This window comes from Phoxinus phoxinus, assembly GCF_949152265.1.
Source record: "Phoxinus phoxinus genome assembly, chromosome: 1".
NCBI classification, from domain to species: domain Eukaryota; kingdom Metazoa; phylum Chordata; class Actinopteri; order Cypriniformes; family Leuciscidae; genus Phoxinus; species Phoxinus phoxinus.
The window spans coordinates 36,154,508-36,178,779 of NC_136876.1; the positions used below are offsets into that span (position 1 = coordinate 36,154,508).

A 24,272-nucleotide genomic window follows, 5' to 3' on the forward strand; every position below is an offset into this window, starting at 1 on the left:
AAGCACTTCAAAAAATTAAAGTATGAAAAGTTCTGTACATCAAATGTACTGTACTAAATATTTGTTTAATTTTATACAGGCTAAAATATATATTTTACAACTTGTTTTTTTAAACTCTACATTTTGTTTAAGCGCTGTACCAAAAAGCCATTGTGTTTTTTTTAAATGAATCATCCTGTAGCAAATTAATACATTTCTGTCAAAATGTCACTTCTATCACAAAATATGGAACCTTGAGACTTGAGACATTTCCGACGATATGCGTTTCGTCAAGATAAGAAAAGGTTATTAAAGTAGTTAAAATAAAATGTTGTAATATGAAACCTGTCACCGCCCACTTAGGGGAGGAGCCCCTAAAATAATTTAGAGAACTATTTCCATGGTAACGCAACCGATTTCAAAACGGAAGTTGAGTTCGTAAGCTTTCGAATTATACCGATTTTATGATGATTACTAAAATGTGACATGATAAAAGGCTATAAAGAAGAGAGCACTATGGTCGCTTTCTCTCTTTCACACACACACACACACACACACACACACACACACACACACACACACACACACACACACACACACACACACACACACACACACACAAACACACACACACACACACACACACAAACACACACACACACACACACACACACACACACACACACACACACACACACACACACACACACACACACACAAACACACACACACACACACACACACACACACACACACACACACACACACACACACACACACGCACACACACAGGCCTAATATATATTTATATTAAAAAAAAATGTTTTTAAGAAAGATTGATGTCGAATAAGATAATGCAAGACAGTGTTATTCTGTAATCTTACATTTTCATGTAACCCTCTTTGAATATTTTTTATTGTCTTTTTGTCTGTAAAGTTTGAAATGAAAAAAAGAAAAAGAAAATAATATAACGACTATTCCAGATGTGACGTAGCCTGTTAACGTTCGATGATTTCCAAATAATCGTGATTGACATGCGCTGTGCCTGTGTGGTGTGGATAGTGCTTATAGATCTACTGATAATCTACGCGTAAACGTAACCTTACCTTGAGGGGTTGGTGATCTCTCAGCGCTTACACAATCTACAACCGTTGAAAGAAATATGTAAACAAGTCAACGGAACTAATAATTACTGGTGAACATTCTATTCACAAGATTCTATTCTATACAGTCAATCGCTGCTGGTTTTATAGATCTCGCGTGACTTAAGTTATGCAGCAGCAACTTCGTGTTTACAGTAAAGTTTACAGTCTGTGAATTCGGGTAAGTTATTGCAATGACTATATGGGGAGGCTGCAGACCTGGAGCCGGTAGATATAGGACCCAAACAGTTTTACGCCCCTGGCAGTTTTACGCCCCTGTTGTTCCTGGTGCGTCCAGTAGGGAGATATACTGCGAAATAACATCATTAAATCGACGCTTACACATTAATAACCCGTCCATAGACTTGACAATTTTGTGTTTTTTGTTCATTTAAATATAAACGCTACAGTGTAGATCTGCACGGATTAAAATAGAAAAATAGATGCAGATATTCAGTCGGTGTTCACTCTCTTCACTCAGCCTACAGAAGACTTTTGTTTTTGTGAATTGAAAAATTAAAAATACACATAGTTGGATCAACTACGTGTTATGACAGTAATGATATGACCTACTGCAGTTATAGGCCTATTCACCGTATGTTTTTATATGGAGACTAAGTGAAATATGTTGTTGTGAATTTATATAAAGTTACATTTAGATATTAACCATATTTAGACCATTAGACATACAGTACCGTGTAATCATCCTCGATTTAATATCTGCTGTACTATTCTCTATTGGTCGTCATACAGCTACAAAACAGTGTCCTACATAGCCTACGTGGTAAGATAAATTTAAGCCAGATCGTCCTGAACTTTTTGGTAAATTCTGGGCAAGTTTCATATGCATAAAGACAGAACCATCCAATGGCAAAACCTTTAAAATCAAAGGTTTCTAAAACAAATAATATCCTTGAGTCTGTTGTAAAGAACCTTTCATTTTTTTATTGACAAAATGTAATATTGTATTGATTTGTGTAGCCTAATTCAATCTCTTTTGATGTCCGTATACCCCTCTTGTTTTTTTTTTTTTCCTCTTCTCACTGTTAATGTCTGTATCCTTTCATTTGCAATACAAAATAAATTAATTAATTAATTTAAAAAAAGATTAAAACATAAAGATGTTACATAAACATAAAGATTAAAACATTAAAACGTGTCGCTGTACAGTCTCCCCCTACTGGACGCATCAGGAACAACAGGGGCGTAAAACTGCCAGGGGCGTAAAACTGTTTGGGTCCTATATCTACCGGCTCCAGGTCTGCAGCCTCCCCATACTCTGCAATGATGCAGTGTTATTAACAGACAGACTGTTTAACTAGCACAATGCTGTAGCTAACCTAGAATAACTGGTCGCCCTTAATGATATTACACTGAAAATGTATCAAGTTAACTTAACGATGCAACGAAAATGTATAACGTTAAGGTCATCTTGAATCAACAGTTCGGTATTCACTTACATATAGGCTAATATATTATAGCAAATCATTGTGAAGTAGTTGCCACGGAAATTATCACATGGATTTTGCCTTCCAGCAACTTTCATCTCATTCTTGAGGGTCACGAGGCGCGGGCACTTCTGTGACCACGAACTTGTATTATAGAGGTAATGCAATAATACTGTAACATGCAGTAGATTACCAAGTACTCAACTTCTGTTTCACCCCCCTAACAGTTTGTTTTCCTGGATGTAGTTTTTATTCACATGGACCAAGAATCACTGACTGAAACGCTGACATCTTACACGAGGATTTAAATGAGGCGAGGATGGCGGACATTAGGACATATAATGTTGTTGTTTTGGGAATAGGATTTTTGTTCATTTTTACAGCCTTCACCACTTGTGGTAATATCGAAGTAAGTTATCTTGCATTCATACTGCATGATATTATCTATAGTTTAAGATGTATGATCCTACAAATACATGCTTTAACTGTGTTAAAACCAAAAAATTTGCTGTATGTAAATTTTAGCTGTAAAATGTAGTTTAGCAATAGTGTCTACTAAAATACAGCTCATACTATTTATTTTACGACTATATTGTCCTTCAGACAATCTTTCTATCACAGTTGTACTGAAGTAGCCTAATAATTTTTGTAAGGCATGGTTTCAGCTTTATTTCAGTATTTTATATTCTGAATAAACGACATTCAATAAAACTGAAAACTATCAGTCCATTGTTGAGTTAAATCCGGGTCAGGCGCATCTCGTGTTTTTGATTTCCCCCATCAGTCAATGAGTTATCCTGCATGACTAATGGGAGGAACAAATTCAAATGTCAAGGTGGACTTATGTTAACCACAGTCACTCCACACAGAAACCCCACAAACTCTAGCCTATGTAACATGAAAAAGGATGCCTTGCATATTTGAGATTAAACAAACATTCCATATGTGTTGGAAGTTCTAGTGCAAATGAACCATATTTAAAATATTCACAATGATGCTTCATGTAGCCTACAACTATTTTAAAGTTGTATTTTTTTAATACATGCTGTTTTTATTACTTTGTCACTGTCCTGGTCGCAGCATAGATGAAACTGGATCTTAGTGCAGCAGTCTTTATTAAAACTAACGCAAACTAACAGAAATGCTCAGGAATCTTAGAAATTCAAAAACAAGAACTGAACAACCAGGAAATAGCAACGGTACACAGACGACGACAGACAACTGAACATGAATTAATACTGGGCTTAAATACACAACAAACAAGAGAGGGTAAATCAACTATACACACGTGGACATAAACTCAATCAGTTAGTTATTAGAGGAGAGGAGAAATTAACCAATTAAAAGACTAGAAGATTAACAAGGACATTCAAACATGAACAGAACAGAGAAACAGATAAAAAAATATACAACTCAAACATCAACAAATAACCTCAAACCGTGACAATTGATTGACAGACAGACTATATTAAAGGTGCTCTAAGCGATGTCACGCATTTTTTAGGTCAAACATTTTTTTGTCACATACAGCAAACATCTCCTCACTATCCGCTAGCTGTCTGTCTCCTGAACACACTCTAAAAAAACGCGGTCTCTGTAGACACCCCAGGCTCCACAAACAGCAACAAAAACAAACAGGGCTAACCCGCACCACAACATAACAAACAGTGTTCCAGCCAATAACCGACAAGAAGGATTTGGGGGTGGGGTTTGGGTTTGGGTTGTTAGTGCGCGGATGAGGATGAGGGAGGGTCTAGCTAGCCTCCGTTTTGTTTGGCAATAGTTCGAACGCCGTCAACAAGAAGTGACGTCACCCAGAATCGCTTAGAGAACCTTTAAATATAAAAAATACAATGTTTAAAAATTCCTTTGTATACTATTTTGACTATTTATGTGAACAGCAAGACATTTATTTGTTTATTTATTTCCTTTTAGCAAACAGTGGTGAAAAGCTTAAATGGCACGAACTTCACTGGAAGTGGGTATCACAGGTAAGATTTATTCCTTCAGTCCTACACCCTTTTTTATATTTATGATGGACATATAGCCTAAATTCACTGTAAAGCATCTTTGTTTCAGTCTAATTTAACGGTTGTCACTGTACCAGAATTTCAGTAATCTGTTAGCCTGGGAAATCCCTGACGAACTTCCGGCAAATTTGAGATTTGCTCTGCAAGTCCGTCTGGCCAAGAGCCCATTCAAGCCCATTTCCAATGTTTCCAAATCGAGGCACCAATCACAAACGTTGAGGCGGGTTTTACATGATGACGATCGCCCTGATTGGTTTTAGGTCTATCCAATTGCGCCCAGAGGCATTTGAGCGACGTCCGTTGGTGACGCCCCTTTGGAAATGGGCTGTGAATGAACCTTCCCCAGACCCATTTTACAACTGAGAAGGGTCTGGTGTCAACCTAGTAATTTCGCAAAAACTGTTGAATTGAGTACTACCATATTTTCCGAACTATAAGTCGCACTTTTTTTCATAGTTTTGCTGGTCCTGCGACTTATAGTCAGGTCAGGTGCGACTTATATATCAAAATTAATTCATACTGACTGAGCTGAACCAAGAGAAAACATTCAAAGTGGTTGAAAAGGTCACTGTAGGTTGGCATTACGCAAATATTTTCAATTTTAGTGAGTTGAACACTGCTGGAGTTTGTAATTGTTACTAACAAATGCATGAGAGATCATGCAGCACTTAAGGTTTAATTATGATTTATTATAAGAGTAGAGGCTAAAATGTCACATTTTCCAATGTCAGAAACACATTGTGCTGGCTGCACAAAACATTAAGAACTTAATTTAAGAGCAAAATAAACTCTGATATATAAAATCTTCCTTTTTTTTTCACAGCCTTGGAATAATATATGGAGTTTTTTCCTTCTGTAATGTGTTAGCTCCCACTATCGTTGCAATAATTGGACCACGGTTTACAATGTTCTTCAGTGGAATTCTTTATAGGCAAGTATCAGATATTTTTGTGACTGTACATTATGAAGTCATTGTGCAACAGTTGTCTGTATTGTTTACTTCTGTGTGTTTTTCAGTGGTTATATAGCTGTATTCATTATTCCATCCACATGGTCCTTTTATTTTACATCAGTGGTAATTGGCATTGGAGCAGCCAGTAAGTACATATTTATAACACACAATCACATACATTGTGTATTTCATATATACCGGCATATATGTTTATAAAGAAAATAAATGCTTTTGGCAAAAAGCTGATAATTGACTGGAACATTATTTATGCGTTGACCTAGCATTCATTTTCTCAGCCTGTCTGGTTAGTCTTTTTATGCACAGTACATACTTCTACAGCAGAAGAGATTCTATATTTTGTAATGCCCAAGCAAAGGTAGAGGCCATTTCTGCCATAAAAGGAAGTATACTTGCATTTTTTTGTAACACTTGTCAATCAATCATTCAAAATGAATCAAAGGTGATAGTTTAAATGATAGTTAAAGGTTTTAATTATTAATTTGTTAAGAGGATATTTATAATGAAGTAGTGCAAAACGGCTCATATTAGCTCTCAATTCATTTAAATACAATCCAATTTAATATAATGCAACCTGCTTTTTTTCTATCCACAGTGCTTTGGACAGCCCAAGGGCACTTTCTGGTCGAGAACTCGGATGCTTCCACCATCAACAGGAACACAGGATTGTTTTGGGCTTTACTGCAGTGCAGGTACCAGAAGAGACAGCAGCAAACGATAACAGAGAGCTCAGCCTGATTCACAGTTGTCCAAAAATGATCATTTTCACACTAACATATTAGCCTTTATCAGCTGTGATTATCAACAGTAAACTAATATGGCATATTAAAGGCCAGATTCACTAAACGGCAAATTATCGTGAAACCGAAATCCCATTAAAGCACTGATAGGAGTGTAAAGTTCTGTGGGTAAAGTTCTACAAATGAATGAACACAGACGCAGCTCATTTCCATTATGACCAACGCAATCTCCAGGAGCAGCGCAAATTAGGAGAGTTGATGATGATAATCAGGTGTGGGTAATCTACTAACAACACAGGCACAACAAATTCAAAATAATGTGGCTTAGCAAAGTATATGTTTTAGATAGTGTTCTAAAATATGTAAAAATATGTATTTCGTGGCCACAAATTAACAATTTGTTCCCACAACTTAAAGGGACAGTGTGTAGGAATTACTCCCATCTAGCAGTGAAATTGTATTTTGCATTCAAACGAATAGTGCTCTCCTCGCTTTTTCAAATGCGTGTTGCAACTACGTTAGCCGTTATGTACCAAGAAGCTATGACAACAATAGCCCTTCGTCGAGTTTAACTATACGTTACATGTTCTATTGTTATGCTGCCTATATAATGAATTACACAACCAAGCAATGAAAAAAAAGCTTGTAATTTAGACCGTAACATTGACTTACCCGTCGAGAAGAAAGCAGGCAACTTCAGAGTCCCTTTCAAAGTCTTCCTCCTTCATTAGCCCTTTCCAACTGGGTAAAGCTATCCCGTTATTTACCCTCGGTTTTTGAATTCGCCGGTCACGTTTCATTTTAAATTCAATTTTGGCATTTCTCCTGTGGCTCGGCATAAGTATGATCCTGAATTATGAAATACCGTGCAGTGCAACCTTTCAAATTTACCGGGGCAGTGACACGCATTACGCCTCTCTCATTGTCCGCTTCAGCTGGTGTCAGTCTCGTGACGCTGGCTCTGGACGAAAGCACGTTAAGGAAACGCGTTGAGGTAGCCTAGTGCTTTTTGTCCCTCTCTGCTATTATAGTTTTACAAGATGGAGGAACGACATGGAAGCCTCCGTGGAGTTGCCTGTCCCATGTAAATAAAGATACGAAATTCTTCGTGTACGAGGATAAGTCGGATCATTTGGAGAGGTAATTGTACACCATTGAGGACATATTTATGAATAAAGACATTGATTTTAGTTAATAAAATACTTAAACTACACATTGTCCCTTTAAGCCGGGTGCACACTGCACAATTTATAATAGTCCTTTACGACTGTTGCTTGTCAGATTGTATAAACTTAATCCCTGCTGTAAGCCATGTCGTACTGGTGGATCTCAGTCGTCATTAATGTCAGACTGTACGGCAGTCAAGACGCGTTAAAAACAGACGCACGCAAGAAAACCCGTCTGTGGTTTCACATCATCAAGCCTTGACACGTTCAGTGACTGGGGATTGAAATGGTGGCGAGCAAACAAAAACAATCTCTTGCATTAATTTTGATCATAGCTTTTCTTGAAAAGAAAACTAAAGGGTGTGTGTGGAGCAAGTGTTGGTTTGTTGTTGTCTCACTAATTGCGTCATCAGGTTCTGTGCTTGTATTGGTTTTTGATTTGACGGTTATCATGGGAGAAGTCACACTACAGGACCGTGCATCAAATCTTCTGATAATTTCATCTGAGGTCAAATTTGATCGCAATGGTCATTAATCGGACATGTTAAACTAGCGATCAAAGACTGGCCTAGGACCAGAGGAATCTTTTGGAATTCCCAATTTTGCCCCTGCCCCTCGGAGGTCTGTGCACACCACTGCCTTTTGTGTTAACTGAAGAAAGAAAGCCATATTAGAGGAGTTATGCAAACATACTAACCAAATCAGTAATACCAATTGTATTACGGATATGAAATTGGATTACCTATATAAAAATGTGTGTTTTCTTTCCAGTATGTTGTTTGGCAATCTATACGTTTATTTTGATTGGAAAGGAAAAACTGAAATTTCAGGTAACATCATATTTGATTGTGTTCATTCTTTTGTTTATGCTAATCAGCACTTATTTAATCACTACTAAACACAATATAACCTGTCTATTTACTTACTCTCAAATGACAATATTTCAAAATTAGATTTAAATTTAGATATAAAAAAAATTTCACGTTAATACATTTTTTGTATTTGTTTCTATCACTCTATTGCAGATAAAGACAGAAAGATCATGTTTACGGCTCTGCTGGTTATCTCAGCACTCGGGACACTTAGTTTTCTTGCCTTGAGGAAGGTCTGTCAGCTGGAAGAGGCTCTGTCTGAAGAGGAGGGTCAGTCTCTGTTATCGGCAAGATTAATGTAAGTTAATTCTTTCATTAAGTGAACCGTAATTATGAATGATCTCTTTCACAGATCGAACAATAAGAATTCTGGCCAGATATTAAGATTAATACTTGCCCTGCTCATATTTTTTCAATGTACCCACCACAATAATATGGTACATATTAATATTATCGTCGCTGCCTGATGAAACTCACGTATGTCCAAAACGGATACTTTTCAGGAAGTGAAAAAAACACCGTAATTTCAAAAGCAGTTGAACGTAGCGTTGTCATACTTGGTACGGCATCTTTAAATATAACCATATTCTTGCCAGTGTAATGATATAATCCACATTTGACCAAAATTTAGTTTAAATGGACATACGTGCATATTTTACAGTAACGGTGGTCGATATGTGTTCTTCCGATCATTAATTAGAATGGCCAAGTCGCGTTTCATATTGACAGATGAATAGGCTACGCTCAGTTTATTAAATAGCCTACGTCTCAGTTTATTAAATACGCTCAGTTTATTAAATGTCTACTTTTTACCTCTTAAAATACCTTTAGAATGCCAATACCATTATAATGCAGTATTTCACCGGCCAGAAAGTGAATATTTCGCAAAACTGCAATGGAAACAGTTTTTGCACATTTACAGTCACCTGACTTTTGGGGTCCGTGTACACAAATAATAATAATAATTATCATCATTATTTTAACACTTATTAGGCTATTTAGAAGACGCTTTTTTCCAAAAAATGAACAAAGCAATTCATCAAATGTCATTCATAATACGGTTTAGACCATAATAATACAGGGCTAAGATTATCACAAATAAACAAGATTTTGACGCATATCAAAGGGTTTGTGAGGAGTGTGGAGCGCGCACTGCATGGCACGGAGGCGCGGACGCGAACACTTGCATTTTCCTATCAACAGTGAAAACAACTTAAAATACTCTATCATTTCTGGTCATACAGAAAATAATAATACATTATTCGCAACTACTTTTATTTGTGTAAACTCACAATAACAAGAAAACGTTGTGCTTTTGTAAAATAAAATAAAACAATCAGGCGCGCATGATCTCCGTGAACTAGAGCGCGAGAACTGAAACAAAATATAGCCTATATAGGCTAAAGCTTGAAAAAATGTCCACTTTAAAACGAACAAATTCGAATCGAAAGCTAATACCTTCTGATTATGTAATCCGTATGAAAGGTGCATTTCTCTCTAAAGGCGCATCCGCTTAACAGCGGAGATGGAGATATGTTTTTAGCCGAGACTGATTTAGAAAACAACAGTTTATTAATAAACAATTAAAATGCCTCGTTATTTTTTCAGACATATTTATTATCATTAGCCTATAACTCCTGTATAAATCACCGGTTTAAGATGAAACTTCACGAGACCGGTGCGGCGAGATGCCTCCACAGGGTGGGAGATACGCGGCGTGATTGACAGCTTTGACACCAAATGGAGATACGTGAAAATCAGAAGACATGATTTCACAACTTTTCATGGGTCATTTAGATATGTGAAGCATACTGTATACGGAAATGAACCTGGACATTCTATTCGTCGAAAAATCTCAAAATAGGCAAAATGGACATACGCGGTTTTCATCGGACAGCGACGTTATGATATTCCTCATTTTAACAAAACATACAAAAAATGATATATATTTTTTTCATTTGCAGTAATAACTGGAAATGATGTGTCTCCATGATAACCCCAGCTATAAACACAAACAATAGACAAAAAAAACTATAAAACACAAAAAACGATGGTGATACGTATTGTTTTTCTTTTTCATTGGAAGCTTATCTATTTTGTTGTGTAATGTTATTTTAGATATACACAAAGAGCAACATCTGCTGTGACGGAAGCTAAAACAGAGTTTAGTAAGTTCATATGGCTTAATTTCTTTAATTCCCTATTTGTTTCATTAAATAATTATTCAAATAATTATTTTCAAATTGGGCTATTTTTGTAGTGGTTCATCAGTTATTATTATTATCATTTTTTTGTCTGTTTTCTTTTAGAGACGATTGTGGAACTCTTGAAAACAAAAACCATAATGTTATTAAGTTTCTGCATGGCATACAGTGGTAAAGACATCACCAAAGGAAACATCCATTAATTTGAGAATTTGAGCATTTGAGAATGATGAAAATGTTTTGATTCATGTTGTCTCATTGTAGGTTTGGAGCTGTCATTTTACAGTGGCGTTTATGGAACCTGCATTGGAGCTACGACTTACTTTGGTGATGCAGCAAAAGGCTTAATCGGCATTTCAGGCATTGTGGTGGGAATCGGAGAAATAATTGGTAAGTCACTTTCAGTATGAAGATACATCTACTTTGATTACCATTGCATTTTGGTATTATGGTTATCCAATGGCAAGCTAGGCAGATACTTTTATAAGACTGAAGCTTGATTAGATGTTGTCTTTTGTCTGCAGGGGGAGGATTGTTTGGACTTGTATTGAAAAATAACCGTTTCAGACGCACTTCAGTTGTCTTCTTAGGGATGGTTGTGCACTTTGTGGCCTTCTACCTGATATTCCTCAACATACCAGATGATGCACCTGTGGTTTTTCAAACAAGCTCACAGCATACGCCATATCTGGCACCAAGGTATAACAATATGTAATATAAGTGCAAATCATGCCCTGCAGCCAGTTTCATTGGTTAAGGTTAGGGTGAAAGATAAGGTTTGGGCAGTGGTTCTCAAAGTGTGGGGTGTACTGCAGTGCACGGCATGAAAAACAGCTGTGGAAATAGTGTTTGAGTGTCTGAATGGCGGTTGGCTCTCTGCCTTTTATAGCAGACCAGGACGCCAATTCCTCTAAAACCTCCTTCGTCAGACCGTTGACTTTCAGGAAGATTTTGAATGGGCACAGTATTAAAAGTTTAGACTAGATGAAATTCGCTTCCATTTGTTTCCAATGTGGTAATTTTGAGGACTATTAAACCTTTCCAAATTATTTCCATAAAGTTAACTTATTAACTTTATCGACAAAACAGTTAACTTTTTATGAAGTAAAAGTGATGTCCATAGGGAGTTTGAAAACCTTTAATAAGTTTTGAACCATTAAGATTTTTTTTGGATTTGTTTACTGCACCAGAGGGTTTTGAAACAATCTTTACATTTTTTGTAAAATTCAGAGGTGAGGTAAGGTAAGGTGTGGGGATCCAGACTTTTTAACAAGTTTAAATGGGGACATGACCATAAAAGTTTGAGAACTACTGGGTCAGGGCGGGGTTATCATTTGGTATTGTGAAGGCAATCAGCACTGTGATTGACATGACCAATGAAATCTTAAGAATTGGCTGGTGGGCAAAGTTTGTCGCTGAACTTGTTTGGGGAGGGGAAGAATGCATACGTGAAACCTACAAAATAAAGCAGTGGCCAAGGACATGGGTTTGATTTCCACTGAATGAATGAACTGATAAAAATGGATACCTTGAATGCAATTTAAGCTGCTTTAGATTGTCTGCTGAGCTACATTTTGTTTCCTAAATAGTGCAGTGTTGCATTGTTGATGGTGAACTTTATTCACTCTTGTAGCGTGTCAATAGCCCTGCTGTGCAGCTTCTTGCTGGGTCTTGGGGACAGCTGTTTCAACACTCAACTCTACAGCATTCTGGGACGGGCGTATGCCGAGCAGAGTGCACCAGCCTTTGCTATATTTAAATTCATACAGGTAAAGACATTTTGCATGTATTCAACACTGTTTACACAGTATTAAGATGAATTTTGGTCGATCGGATCAGAAGTGGACGAGGCTAAATACAGGTGTAAAAAGTTTTGAGCTTGTCTACTTTCGACCACTTCCAGACGTAGTCGAAAACGCATTCGGATTGCAAACGCTCATGTGTACTCTCCACCGACTGACCTAATGCGTAAACATATGGGAAGCGCGTGTAGTGTTGTACTTCCCCTTTAAGAAAAGGAGTTTCCCTGGGGTGCCGTGCTGTCGAGTGCGGGTTAAGCATGTGAGAATGGAAGATAACAGAAAAGCAATAAAGAGAGACGTTTTCTATGTGCAACATTTCTTTGCACAGTTGTTGGTCTGGAGTTACCACAGCGCACTAGCCAGGCGGGATGTAAACTTTGTCGGTTGTATACCCAAGTTTAGTTGGAAAGCAAAAAGCTTACCAAGCACAAGGTTCTCTCACCATTCCTGATTTCTAACACACACTCACAGCGTTCTGCACGGTTTCGCGGCTTTCAGAGCAGAAACGAAAGGTAATGCTCTCCGTATGTTTTTTCCGTTGTGTCCGGGTGCGTTCATATGTAAATTGGGCTAACTTATTTTGTCCATTAGATTAAAAGATCTGAAAAAGCCCATATATTTACTGCCCATAGACCCTTCCATCGAAGAAATCAGGACAGAAGAGGTTGAAAGTGGACAAAAGAGATGGATTAAAACCCCGGGTGTCAAAGGGAATGTGTCTCCCTCATCTACATGTGTGCCGATAGACCAAAACGCATCTTAATACCAGGTGAAAACAGGGCCTAAGATTCATATAAACAAGTCTGCTATTGACTCAAAGAAGACACAGGCCAGTTTGCAGTTTTGCATAGACCATATGGGGCAATATAAACTATGAAAATACACTTGTCGTTCAAAAAATCTGGGGTCAGTATGATTATTATTTTTTTCAATAAATTAATTGTTTTATTCAGCAAGGACACATTAAATTGATCAAAAGTGACAGTAAAGTATATTTCAAATAAATGCTGTTTTTTTTCCAGCTTTCTATGCGTCAAAGAATCCAGAAAAAAATGTATCACAGCTGTTTTTAACATTGATAATAATACAAAATGTTTCTTGAGCATCAAATCAGCATATTAGAGTGATTTCTGAAGGATCATGTGACATCGAAGACTGGAGTAATGATGCTGAAAATTCAGCTTTGATATCACAGGAACGGATTACAGAAGATCAAGGGATCTTCATAGAAAACCATTTTTATAATATTGTTCTAATAATTAACAATATATTACTGTTTTTACTGTATTTTTTAATCAAATAAATTCAACCTTGGTGAACATTCTTTCAAAAAACATTTAAAAACCTTACAAACTCCAAATCTGTGTGTGTGAATTTATATAAAAAAAACATGAATCCAATCAAATTTACACACACATATGTTTGTGCATCTACTGTATGTATTTTTGCGCATCTAATCATTAGACTAATGCATAGCCGTCATTCTACTTGCATGGAAGGTGGTACTTGATATGATTGTATGGTAGTCTGATGAATCAGTGGTATTCTGAGCATTTGAGTAATGCTGGTTGATTAGAGTTTAGACATTAAAATGGGGGATTGCACTTCATTTAAAATCTATTTATCCCATAATTTAGGTGGATATATGCCTTATATTTCTTAATGAAGTATAAAATGCATGTTTCTCTCTCAGTCTATTTTTGCAGCTGTGGCGTTCTTCTACAGTGGTTATATACTGCTGAAGTGGCAGCTCCTCGTCATGGTCATCATGGGCTTCATAGGAACGCTGTGTTTCTTCATGGTGGAGAGGACGCAGAATATGTCAGCTGATACACAGGAGTTTTAGATCGGAGCCTCAACCAGGACACATTTCAGTAAGCATTTGTACTACTTGCACTATTTGTTTGTTGTAATTAAGATTGAATTCTTAGTATAAAGCACTACTCGGGATTTATGAGAAGGTGCCTTTTGTGTGTTTTTTTTTTTTTTAGTTTTGGGACCTTAAAATACATAGGGAATTAATATTATTACTTTTCATTTCTCTATGTACATGCTTTGATAAAATATTGTTTGTTAGAATTGCATTGCGAAATCCCAAATCTGTAATGGAATTGTATTATGGTAAAATTATACTTCAAATGAGATTACATTAAGTTTCTGTTTCTAGCTAAAAACTAGTATTCAACTGCTCATGCAATTTCAGCTTTGCCGCCCTCATGAGGTGATGCGTATTATGTGTAAAACAAAAACATAATGAGGAAAAAATAATGAGCGCACCTTTTAAAATATATATATTGAAATGCCACACAAAGAGGAGCTGTATCATTTCAGTTTAGTTAAGAAAGCATTTCTCTCAGGGTCCTACTGTATGACATGTCAATCCAATTTATTCTCTATAATGATTGTACACTGTATATACACTCTGTTCTTCTTTATTGTGAAACTTTTTTACTTTAACTGTGCAGTCGTTACCAGGAAACCATACCAGATAAGCTGGTTCAGATAATGAAAGTATTATCCATAGTTATGTGACCATTGACCTGAAGACTTTGTCACAAGACAGACAGAACAGGTTTAAATAAGAATCTTTATACATAGGTCTTAAATACACAAGTCTTCTTGACACACACACACACACACACACACACACACACACACACACACACACACACACACACACACACACACACACACACACACACACACACACACACACACACACATATATATATATATATATATATATATATATATATATATACATGCATACATGTCTTCTTGTGACACAGATGTGCTGTTTGTTGTAAACCAATATTGTGTTGTTTATAAAGTAATGTATGTTATATTTACAGGTGTATTGTTTGTTCCACAAAATGTGCATTGTTTACTAAAATGTTTGAATGTTATTACTTCATGTATTTACTACACACTAGCCAATCAGCCTACATTTCATTAGATATGCAATAATTCATGTGTCATATTGAAAGGATTTGTTTTAGTTGGTCTCAATCAGACAAAATTCTGAAGTTTTTAATTTGTCAATTGACAATCAACATGAAACATTCTAACCTTTTTGGCTCATTTGATGTTTTTAACATTTCAATAAAGAAAAACTAAATGTGTTCATGTGTTTATTTATTTCTATTTACATGGTCATATTCACTGACCATTAGGTTGTAGTATATTTATATTACCTATAAGTCTTTATTATTTGTGCCAACATTTTAGTTTCAGTGCTCATAATTTAGTAATTATTACTACGTCACTGAATCTCACAATTATGAATTGAGACTTTTGCTTATTAACTCTGCCTGAAAAAAAAAGTATTGTGAAGATGAAGCCTTTCACTTTGTGAAAAAAAGTTGAATATTTATTTTTTTTCTTTCATTTTCTGAAGTTTTGATGCGCCTGGGTTGCTGGTTAAAAGTAATCAATGGCAGATGCTAATAAAAATAAAATGTTCTATCATCGCTGATAAGTGAGGCTAGGGGCATTCATGACAAAAATGCTATAACAAACAAAAATATAAAGTATATATTATATTTAGAGTGTCATCCACACCTAAATGTAATTTGTACTTGTTTTTGTAGCAAAAATAAAACAATGGAAAAATACAATTTCCTTTTATAGACAAATGGTAATAATCATATATTGCATTTAAAATGTACACTGATTAACATTCGCTAATGTCAAAGACATTGTGCGTCAAACAATACAATCATTCAAAATCATGTGAAAATGGTAATACATGACCTTTTCAAGCACTTAAGACACTGTGCGGCCTCTTATTGTTGAAAGTTTAACATTTGGAGTCTAAACAAAGAATTGGTACTTAAAGATAGTTATTACTGGTCATAGTTTCAATGATGATTCATGTGGATTCATACAGCGCAGCTAAAAAGACTGATATGAAGTATCTATTTCAATAATGGGTGGAACAGGCAAATTAGAGGGCCATAAACTTTGCTGCTCTGATGATGTGGGATCTTGGCCGGTGCTGTGGGGGAATTTCAGCGCTCCACATTCATTAAGTGTTTGTTCAGTTCTGATACTCGTGCTCCACTGTCCTCCTGTGCTCTTTGTTAAGCTTTCAAAAGCCTGATACCCACCATCACTTGGTGTGACGCTGCCATTATGGACAAACAGGAGGATTACTAGTGATGAGATTTTTCACAATGAACTTTTCATCAGAATCAACATCATTTGAACGGTTCATACAAAAATCCGGATTCACGACACAGTTGAAGGACTGATATTCGTCTTCAAAAGCATCATTAGTGAGAACGTACAACTGGCTCTTGCTGATATCAGCACTCATTAAGGATTGTTTACAGCTAAAAATGTCAGATTGATAGGATTGATTACAGATCAGCTGATCCTGGACGGAAGGATCATCATTGGCCGATCTTACAACACGTTTCTGAAAACTGGTGAGCCTGAGCCCGTATCTCGGTTTGAATGGTTGCGTTTTCAGGAGGACCATAGTTTCTGGACGACCATCGTTGCGTTTGTCATCAGCACTCTTGACTTGCTGATTGCTGGGTATGTTGGGAAGGTTCAAGAAGTTTAAATCCTCCCGCAGGGCATGTTCGACACGTAATGGGACGTTGACCGAACTGCATTTCTCCTTGCCATTACCAGAATCAAAACCAGCCTGGCCATAATCGCCTGCCGCTGACTCAACACTGCGGGAACTTTTCTCATTGTTTGTATCAGCACTCATAAAGGATTGTTTACAGCTAAAAATGTCCCTCTTGTCAGATTGATAGGATTGATTACAGATCAGCTGATCCTGGACGGAAGGATCATCATTGGCCGATCTTACAACACGTTTCTGAAAACTGGTGTGCCTGGGCAGTTGCCCGTGTCTCCGTTTGAATGGTTGCGCTTTCTGGAGGACCATAGTTTCTGGACGACCATCGTTGCGTTTGTCATCAGCACTCTTGACTTGCTGATTGCTGGGTATGTTGGGAAGGTTCAAGAACTTTAAATCCTCCCGCAGGGCATGTTCGATACGTAATGGGACGTTGACCGAACTGCATTTCTCCTTGCCATTACCAGAATCAAAACCAGCCTGGCCATAATCGCCTGCCGCTGACTCAACACTGCGGGAACTTTTCTCATTGTTTGTATCAACTGATGATGCGTAGATCCTGTAGAGAGACAAACATGTTGAGGCATTATTAATCAGAATTACACAGATGCTAGTCTGTCATGTGTTTCTGAAGTTTTTGAGAAACCTTACAATTTCTTTTCCTCTTGAAAGTCCAGTTTTGGAATCTCAACATGGATTGAGGATAAGTTCGTAAAAGAAGCAGGCAAAATACGACCCTATTAAACAAAAATAAAAAAATAAGGGTAAGAAAAAAGTTTGGTATGCATAAATGATGTAATATTATTATTATAGATGGCTATTGCATGATTTTTTATCTTTCTCCAACCTTCTCTTCTCCAAGATTGGCGTCTATTTTTGGCTTGGAGATATTGTCCCACCAATTCATCTTCATCCTGTAACGAGGAAGTAAAGTGTGTCAGAACTAAATTTGTCAAGGATGCACAAAGGAAAAGCAAAAATGCTAAATGTAGATTGATGGCGAGAAACAAAACGGAGATCTCACCTCAAAACACACATGAAGATAGAACCAATGATGATGATCAAAACAACACATAGAGGCGGAACCATCGTTCTGAGTAATTCATTTGGAGATGAGGCTGTGGAGCACATATCGATTGATCAGGATTATTAAAGAGCATTATAACACACGCAGTAATCATTCTGAGATCAAAACACATTGACTTACAGCTGGTGAACTCAACTGGTGCGCTCTGGTCACTCAATATCTTGTGTTCGTTATAGCCTGTGCTCATTCTTGCTGTCAGAATGTAGTTGGTGTTTGGCTGGAGACTTCTGCCCACAATCTCAAAGAATCCCAGGGAGTTTGACACAGTCCTGGACATCTGTATGGACAAAGTGTTTATTTTATTTTATTTATTTATTTATGATACATCTATATGTGAATATGCATGAATTCATTTAATATCATCTATGTATCATATTCCTTACGGTTTCATCTCCTCTTTCAATCTTGTAGGTCAGATGTATTTCCAAACCTCGTGCAAAATACCTCTTCTCATACTTGTCATCCCAAGTTACATTAAAATCTCCATTTTCAGTCTTCTGCACTGATAAGGCTGGAGTTTTTGGTTTGACTGCAGAAAATTAAAATCACATATTTGTAAATGTGTCAGAAAAGGCCAGATAACACTTTATTTATTTCAGAATATTTAAAAGAAATGGGAAAAGTCTAACAAGAACATTTAGACACCAATTATACTCACTGAAGTCCTGTGTCTCAAATGTTTTGCTTAATAAAACATCTGTTCCGTTCAGAAGTGTAGTAGAGAATATCTCTGATACAACAAAATCTTGGACTTTAATTTTGCATTCACAGTTGGCACTGTAATGACTTCTCTCAAAGATGCATGTATATTTTTCTAACCTGCAATATAAGAGTTAATAGTGTCAGTTGATTGCTAAATGAACAGTAAATAATTTTAGTTATATTTATAGAGAAATTGAACAAATACATACGTATCTACTACAGTCTGTGTGATGTTGAGTTTGTATCCAGAGCAACTTATGAGGCCGTCAAACCAGAAACTGCACTTCATTTCTGTCTCATAGTCATTGAAACACTCCAAGTCATTCTCTGTGGGTTCTACGGAGATTTTAGAGATTGAAAATAAAAAGGATTAATGTGCCAAATGATTTTGAGGAGAGGAAAATTACAATGTAGCCTATATAGGCCTAGCTATAGATTTGACACAATTGTGATAGTGACAAACAAACACAAGGTTTTATGGCTATCTTTGTGAGGACAATAGGCTAATCCAATCCCGAGCCCCTTAACCCTAACCATCACAACTAAGTGCTAAACTCATTCTAACCTTAACCCTAGGACCGTTGGCGTTGCATAAACTGCTAGACCAGTCTTACAAGTTAGTCATCACATTTTTTTTCTTTAAGACCTTTCATAACTTTTTGAAGTCAGTTACATAAAAAAAGTAGATTAGTCTAATTTGATACCAAAAACTGATTAGACCCCTGACTGCTAGTTGGTCATACTAGTTCTTAAGACACAGTCTTAACATAATGGCTATGCAACTGGACCAAGTCTTATCCCTCAAACACCCAGCCCTTTAAATGCCTGTCAGAAAGTGACGAGTCGGACAACTCACTTTGTCATCACCTCGATGGTCTAAAACTCAAACTGGTTCTCAAACTTATGTACAAGAACGTTTTGGAATTAGACTGCTTAATAAACTAGTTCTATACAAAAATGAAAAGCTTAGGCTACCTTACCATAACAAAGTGCTTGGCAGAGCAGTGTGAGGACAATCTGACTCAGAAGAACTGAAGTAAACATTGTGTCCGTCCAGTTCATAACACAATTATATTCTCATACATGTCCAGTCTTGCGAGATAAAACAAAAAAACAAAGAAAAAAGCAAAAACCGATCTCTTACGTTTTAATACCTTATGTCACAGTTTGTTGCCCCGTTGCAAAAAAACTACTTAGACGAATACCCCAGATAGCAGGTGACTGCGAGCCGGATCCGTCTTTAAACCGGCAAATCCGCGTCACAGTCACCTCCGTTTCACTGCTCTAAAACGGGTCCAGCCCGGGACCGGTTTCAGTGGGCGGGAACAACAGTCGCAATACAGATCCGGGCCGTATCCGTGGAAACGAGCGCGCGAAACGTTTTTTTCCCCCTTGAGTTTAGGAGAGGCCACAGTCGGTACTCGGTATCCTACTACAAACAAACACTTCACCACGGTAAGGGACACAGTGTGGTCAAACTGTTTTATTAATTATTTAAATTCTTATATTGTGTACTCGTTAGTTACATTTTAAACTTAAGGTTTGAAGTTATTGCTCCTTAGATCGGTATTGAATGAATCGTAATGTTAGCTAACTCTTATGTTATCAGATGGCATGCTATTGCTAACACGAAGACGATCCAGATCCAGACGATTGTAATTATGTATTGATTAATTTTTACTGCTTTAATTTTTACTGTTGTAAGTTTTAACTGCGGCTATGTTAGTGAAAGGCTAGCGTTAGCTTAAACTAGATAACTTAAGGCCTCCCGCAGTCCATCACTCTACACTAAGGTTTCATTTGTTAACATTAGTTAATATTAATTAGGCCACCATGAACTAACAATGAACAATACATTAGTTACTGTAGTTACTGTTACTGAAAACAGTTGTGCTGCTTCATATTTTTGTGGAAACAACTAAGTTATACCATTCAAACATTTGTGGTAAGATCAAAAAAGAGATAAATTAATACTTTTATTCATCAAGGATGTCTTAAATCGATCAAAATTGACAGTCAATGACATTTCTAGTGTTACAAAAGATTTATATTTAGTAAATCCTGTTCATTGAGCTTTCTATTTATCAAACAATCATGAAAAAAATTATCACCATTTCCATGTATTCAACAATGATGATAATAATAAGAAATGTTACCTGAGTACCAAATCAACATATTAGAATGATTTCTGAAGGATCATGTGATATCTGATTCTTATCAATGTAAATTAATATTTAAATAATTGATGTTTATCCCTTAACTGATCTACATTATAAAATAACTATCAATCAGTACTCAGGAGCTTGGAGGTGCAACTCATTAGTTGGAGGTTGATGTTTATTGCACTTCTTTTTTCTCAACAGGAGCTGTTAGGAAAAACCAGTCTTCTACCAGTGCAGCAGAGAGTGGAATAGATTCTTGCGGCATCCGTTGAATTAATCCGGCCTTTGACCGTGAAGGTGTCCGGAAGGAACGTTCAAGAGCCAAAGAGGCCTTAACTGAGGTAAATTTCAGATAGAAGAAGCACAGTACAGTACAAAACAGCCGTCGGATTATTTATTTAGTGCGACATTTACATAAAGATATAACAGCTTTCTTCTTGGTCTTTTTGTTTTCCTTTTTAGATGCCTCATGGGAATTAAACAGCACATATGAAGTGGTTTGTAATACCATGGCCTCCGACCTGTCCTGGTTGGTTCTTGATGTGTTTACGGTTCATTATAAAACTATTTTGGCAACACTTTACAATAAGGTTCATTGGTTACCTTAGTTAACATGAACTAAGAATGAACAATACTTCAGTATTTATTAATCTTAGTTATATATTTTTATAATATCTTTATATATCTGTATTTTTGTTAACTAACATTGACAAAGATTAATAAATTCTGTAACAAATATTTCACAAACAAATTGTTAGTTCAAAATGCTCATCGTTAGTTCATGTTAGTTAATACATTAACTAATGTTAACTAATTAACCTTATTGTAAAGTGTTACCATTGTTTTGTATGCATTTTTTTCCATTTCTTTGCATAATTTCTGCTGCCTCTTTGATCAATGCCACATTTTTTGGGGATAAATAATAAATTCATGAGGCTTATGTCACTACACATGAATACCCATTCAAAAATATTCTTTAAAATATACATTGAGAAAAGTTCTGAGATTGTATAACTATTTGTGTTTCACTGTTTTAAAGGGAAAGTTCACTGAAAAATGAAAATTTGCTGTTAATTTCTTCCCCCTCAAGCCATCCAATATGTAGGTGACAGTTTTTTTTTTTTTACTCTGTAACTGACTGTAGGCATTGACTTGCATTATATGAATCATCATGGACCACAATTTCAGCTAAAAATCTTCTTTACTGTTCAACTGAAGATAAAGTCTCCTAGATCTTGGATGGATTTAGGGTGGCCCAAATTTTAGCTTCATAAATTTATTACAGAGATGCCTGTAAATTAACAGCAAATTTTCATTTTCGGGCAAATTATCCCTTTAAGCTTAGTGCATATTATGCAAGTATAGAGTAGAGCGGGATAGTTCACCCAAAAAAGAAGATTCTGTTTATCTATAATTTACCCTCATGTCATTCCAAAACCGTAATACTTTCATTCATCTTCTGAATCTTTTGATCTTTTCACGTAATTTGAGAGATTTCTGTCCCCTCTGTTGACAGCTATGCAACTATTTTGATGCTTGAAAAGTTCATAAAGAGATCTGAAAACTAGTCTATGTGAATTGAGCGGTTTAGTCCATATTTTCTGAAGAGACTCGATCGCTTTATATGATGAGCAGATTGCATTTAGGCCTTTATTCACAAATAACATTTATCAGTGAACATAAACAGAAGCTCAACCGAACCTGCTTGACACGCGACAACAAACCTCTTGTAGCTCAAGAGCTCAAACGTGCTGCGTAACACGAGAAAGAACCTTATTAGTTCTTGCACGTCAAGCGAACATGCTTGAGCTTCCGTTCACCACAACTGATGTGTGAGTTAATGAATGTTTATATGTAAATACAAGCCCAAATTCAATCCGTTCATCATATAACGGGATCGTGTCTCTTCAGAAAAGTTTGGACTAAACCACTCGATTTATATGGATTGGTTTTATGATCTCTTTATGAACTTTTTAAGCATCAAAGTGGCTGTTGCGTAGCTGTCAATGGAGGGAGTCAGAAATCCCTCAGATTTCATTAAAAGATCTTAATTTGTGTTCAAAAGATGAACGAAAGTCTTACGGGTTTGGAACGACATGAGGGTGAGTAATTGATGAGTTTTCATTTTTATGTGAACTAGCCCTTTAACGGCAAGTAGAGACATCAGTGTTTTATATAAACTTTAAGTACTTATGCAAAAATTATATGCATAGTGGCACTGTTTTGCATTGTTTTGTGTATTTGTTTTAATATGCTAAATAAAAGATGCATCAAAATATTAAGCCCTTGAATACGTCGTATTTACTGTCCAATTTTTTATTTATTTTTTGTAATGCATGATTATTGTGAAGTAGTGGCTGTGAGTTAGTGCTAACACTAGTTTATCAGGTGGTATTTTAGTGTAAAAAAATGTTCAATACAGTAATTGTCTTTACATCTAAATCAGTACTTTAAACTTTCAAGCATTTCATGTTAAAACCTAACAGAAATAATATTAGTGGCATAAGACCATAAGATATTAGATCATGTATATGAGAAGATTCTTGAAATTCTAGATATTTATATTACTAGTGAGTGTGTGTGTGTGTGTACTGTATACAAAATAAGCTGGCCCTGATCCGGCATGGTTCTGGACCAGATCCAAAACAGAGCTGGACCAGATCTGGCCCATATTCGGGCCAAATCTCCATAAAGAAATCCGGAGCTGGCCCAGTTCTGGTCCAGATGAGGAAGAAACGGATCCGTGCCGGTATTGGCCCGTTGTGCCAAAAGACACCGGCCCGGGTCCGTTGCGCGGATCTGGCCCAGAACTTACGAAGTGTCTGGGCCAGATCTGGGCCAGATGATTTTTGCTATCTGGGACGGTTTCACTCACGGACACATAAAACTGCCAGAAACCCCACGCATGATAGTCTTCAATAGGCTATACTTTCTTAATCGCATCTGCATCATGAATTTTGTCTAGATGGCGGCTTGAGCTTTACTGAACACAATAGCCTAGCTACTCGCTCTTCCTCAAGTGACTCACTGGACTAGACTGTCGATATTGGGGCTCCGCCCGCATTTATTTATTTATTGCACAAGTCATACATAAATGTTTATACATTCATTCATTCATAAAGTGCAAGTGCATGACGTACATGAACGAAAAGAAAATAAATAAATAAAAAAGGAACAGGAAGAGGAAGAAGAAAATCTTTAGACCTTACCTGTCAATTAGTTTAGTTCTATCCAGTTAATTAGCACAGTTAGTTAATTAGTAAGTAGCCTAGCAGGCGAATAAATAAAAGTGTACTATAGTAGAAATGTAATGGTTTATTGGTGGATTGATTACCATTATAACTAATCACAGTTTTACATAGGCCTAGCATTAA

The 24,272-nt window shown here is 36.5% G+C and overlaps 2 protein-coding genes and 1 long non-coding RNA gene across 6 annotated transcripts; 2 read left to right on the top strand and 1 right to left on the bottom strand.

Moving 5' to 3' along the window:
• The first annotated feature begins 1,068 nt into the window (after positions 1 to 1,068).
• LOC307005349 (UNC93-like protein MFSD11) lies at positions 1,069 to 15,004 on the top strand. 4 transcript variants are annotated; one of them, XM_079625418.1, is made up of 15 exons: positions 1,087 to 1,302; positions 2,658 to 2,727; positions 2,816 to 2,978; positions 4,505 to 4,560; positions 5,423 to 5,530; positions 5,617 to 5,696; positions 6,165 to 6,261; positions 8,247 to 8,305; positions 8,501 to 8,645; positions 10,466 to 10,515; positions 10,657 to 10,722; positions 10,816 to 10,941; positions 11,076 to 11,250; positions 12,185 to 12,320; positions 14,047 to 15,004. In XM_079625418.1, exons 3-15 carry the CDS (start codon positions 2,889 to 2,891, stop codon positions 14,197 to 14,199), a joined length of 1,341 nt encoding a protein of 446 aa, XP_079481544.1. In that variant the 5' UTR covers positions 1,087 to 1,302; positions 2,658 to 2,727; positions 2,816 to 2,888; the 3' UTR covers positions 14,200 to 15,004. The 4 variants fall into 4 exon arrangements, with proteins under 4 accessions (XP_079481545.1, XP_079481544.1, XP_079481543.1 ...); XM_079625419.1 differs by lacking the exon at positions 2,658 to 2,727 and having other exon boundaries at positions 1,069 to 1,174; positions 2,797 to 2,978; XM_079625417.1 differs by lacking the exon at positions 2,658 to 2,727 and having other exon boundaries at positions 2,797 to 2,978; positions 14,047 to 15,003.
• Positions 15,005 to 15,703: 699 nt separating this feature from the next.
• Positions 15,704 to 20,526, bottom strand: LOC307005344 (uncharacterized protein). The gene is made up of 9 exons (XM_079625403.1): positions 19,717 to 20,526; positions 18,946 to 19,072; positions 18,693 to 18,853; positions 18,418 to 18,563; positions 18,155 to 18,311; positions 17,972 to 18,065; positions 17,795 to 17,861; positions 17,599 to 17,684; positions 15,704 to 17,506 (listed from the first exon to the last, which is right to left on the bottom strand). Exons 1-9 carry the CDS (start codon positions 19,796 to 19,798, stop codon positions 16,486 to 16,488), a joined length of 1,941 nt encoding a protein of 646 aa, XP_079481529.1. The 5' UTR covers positions 19,799 to 20,526; the 3' UTR covers positions 15,704 to 16,485.
• On the top strand, positions 20,057 to 23,177 carry LOC307005373. The gene is made up of 3 exons (XR_013799252.1): positions 20,057 to 20,191; positions 21,100 to 21,239; positions 21,361 to 23,177. It is a non-coding gene; the product is annotated as an uncharacterized lncRNA (long non-coding RNA).
• Positions 23,178 to 24,272: the final 1,095 nt, after the last annotated feature.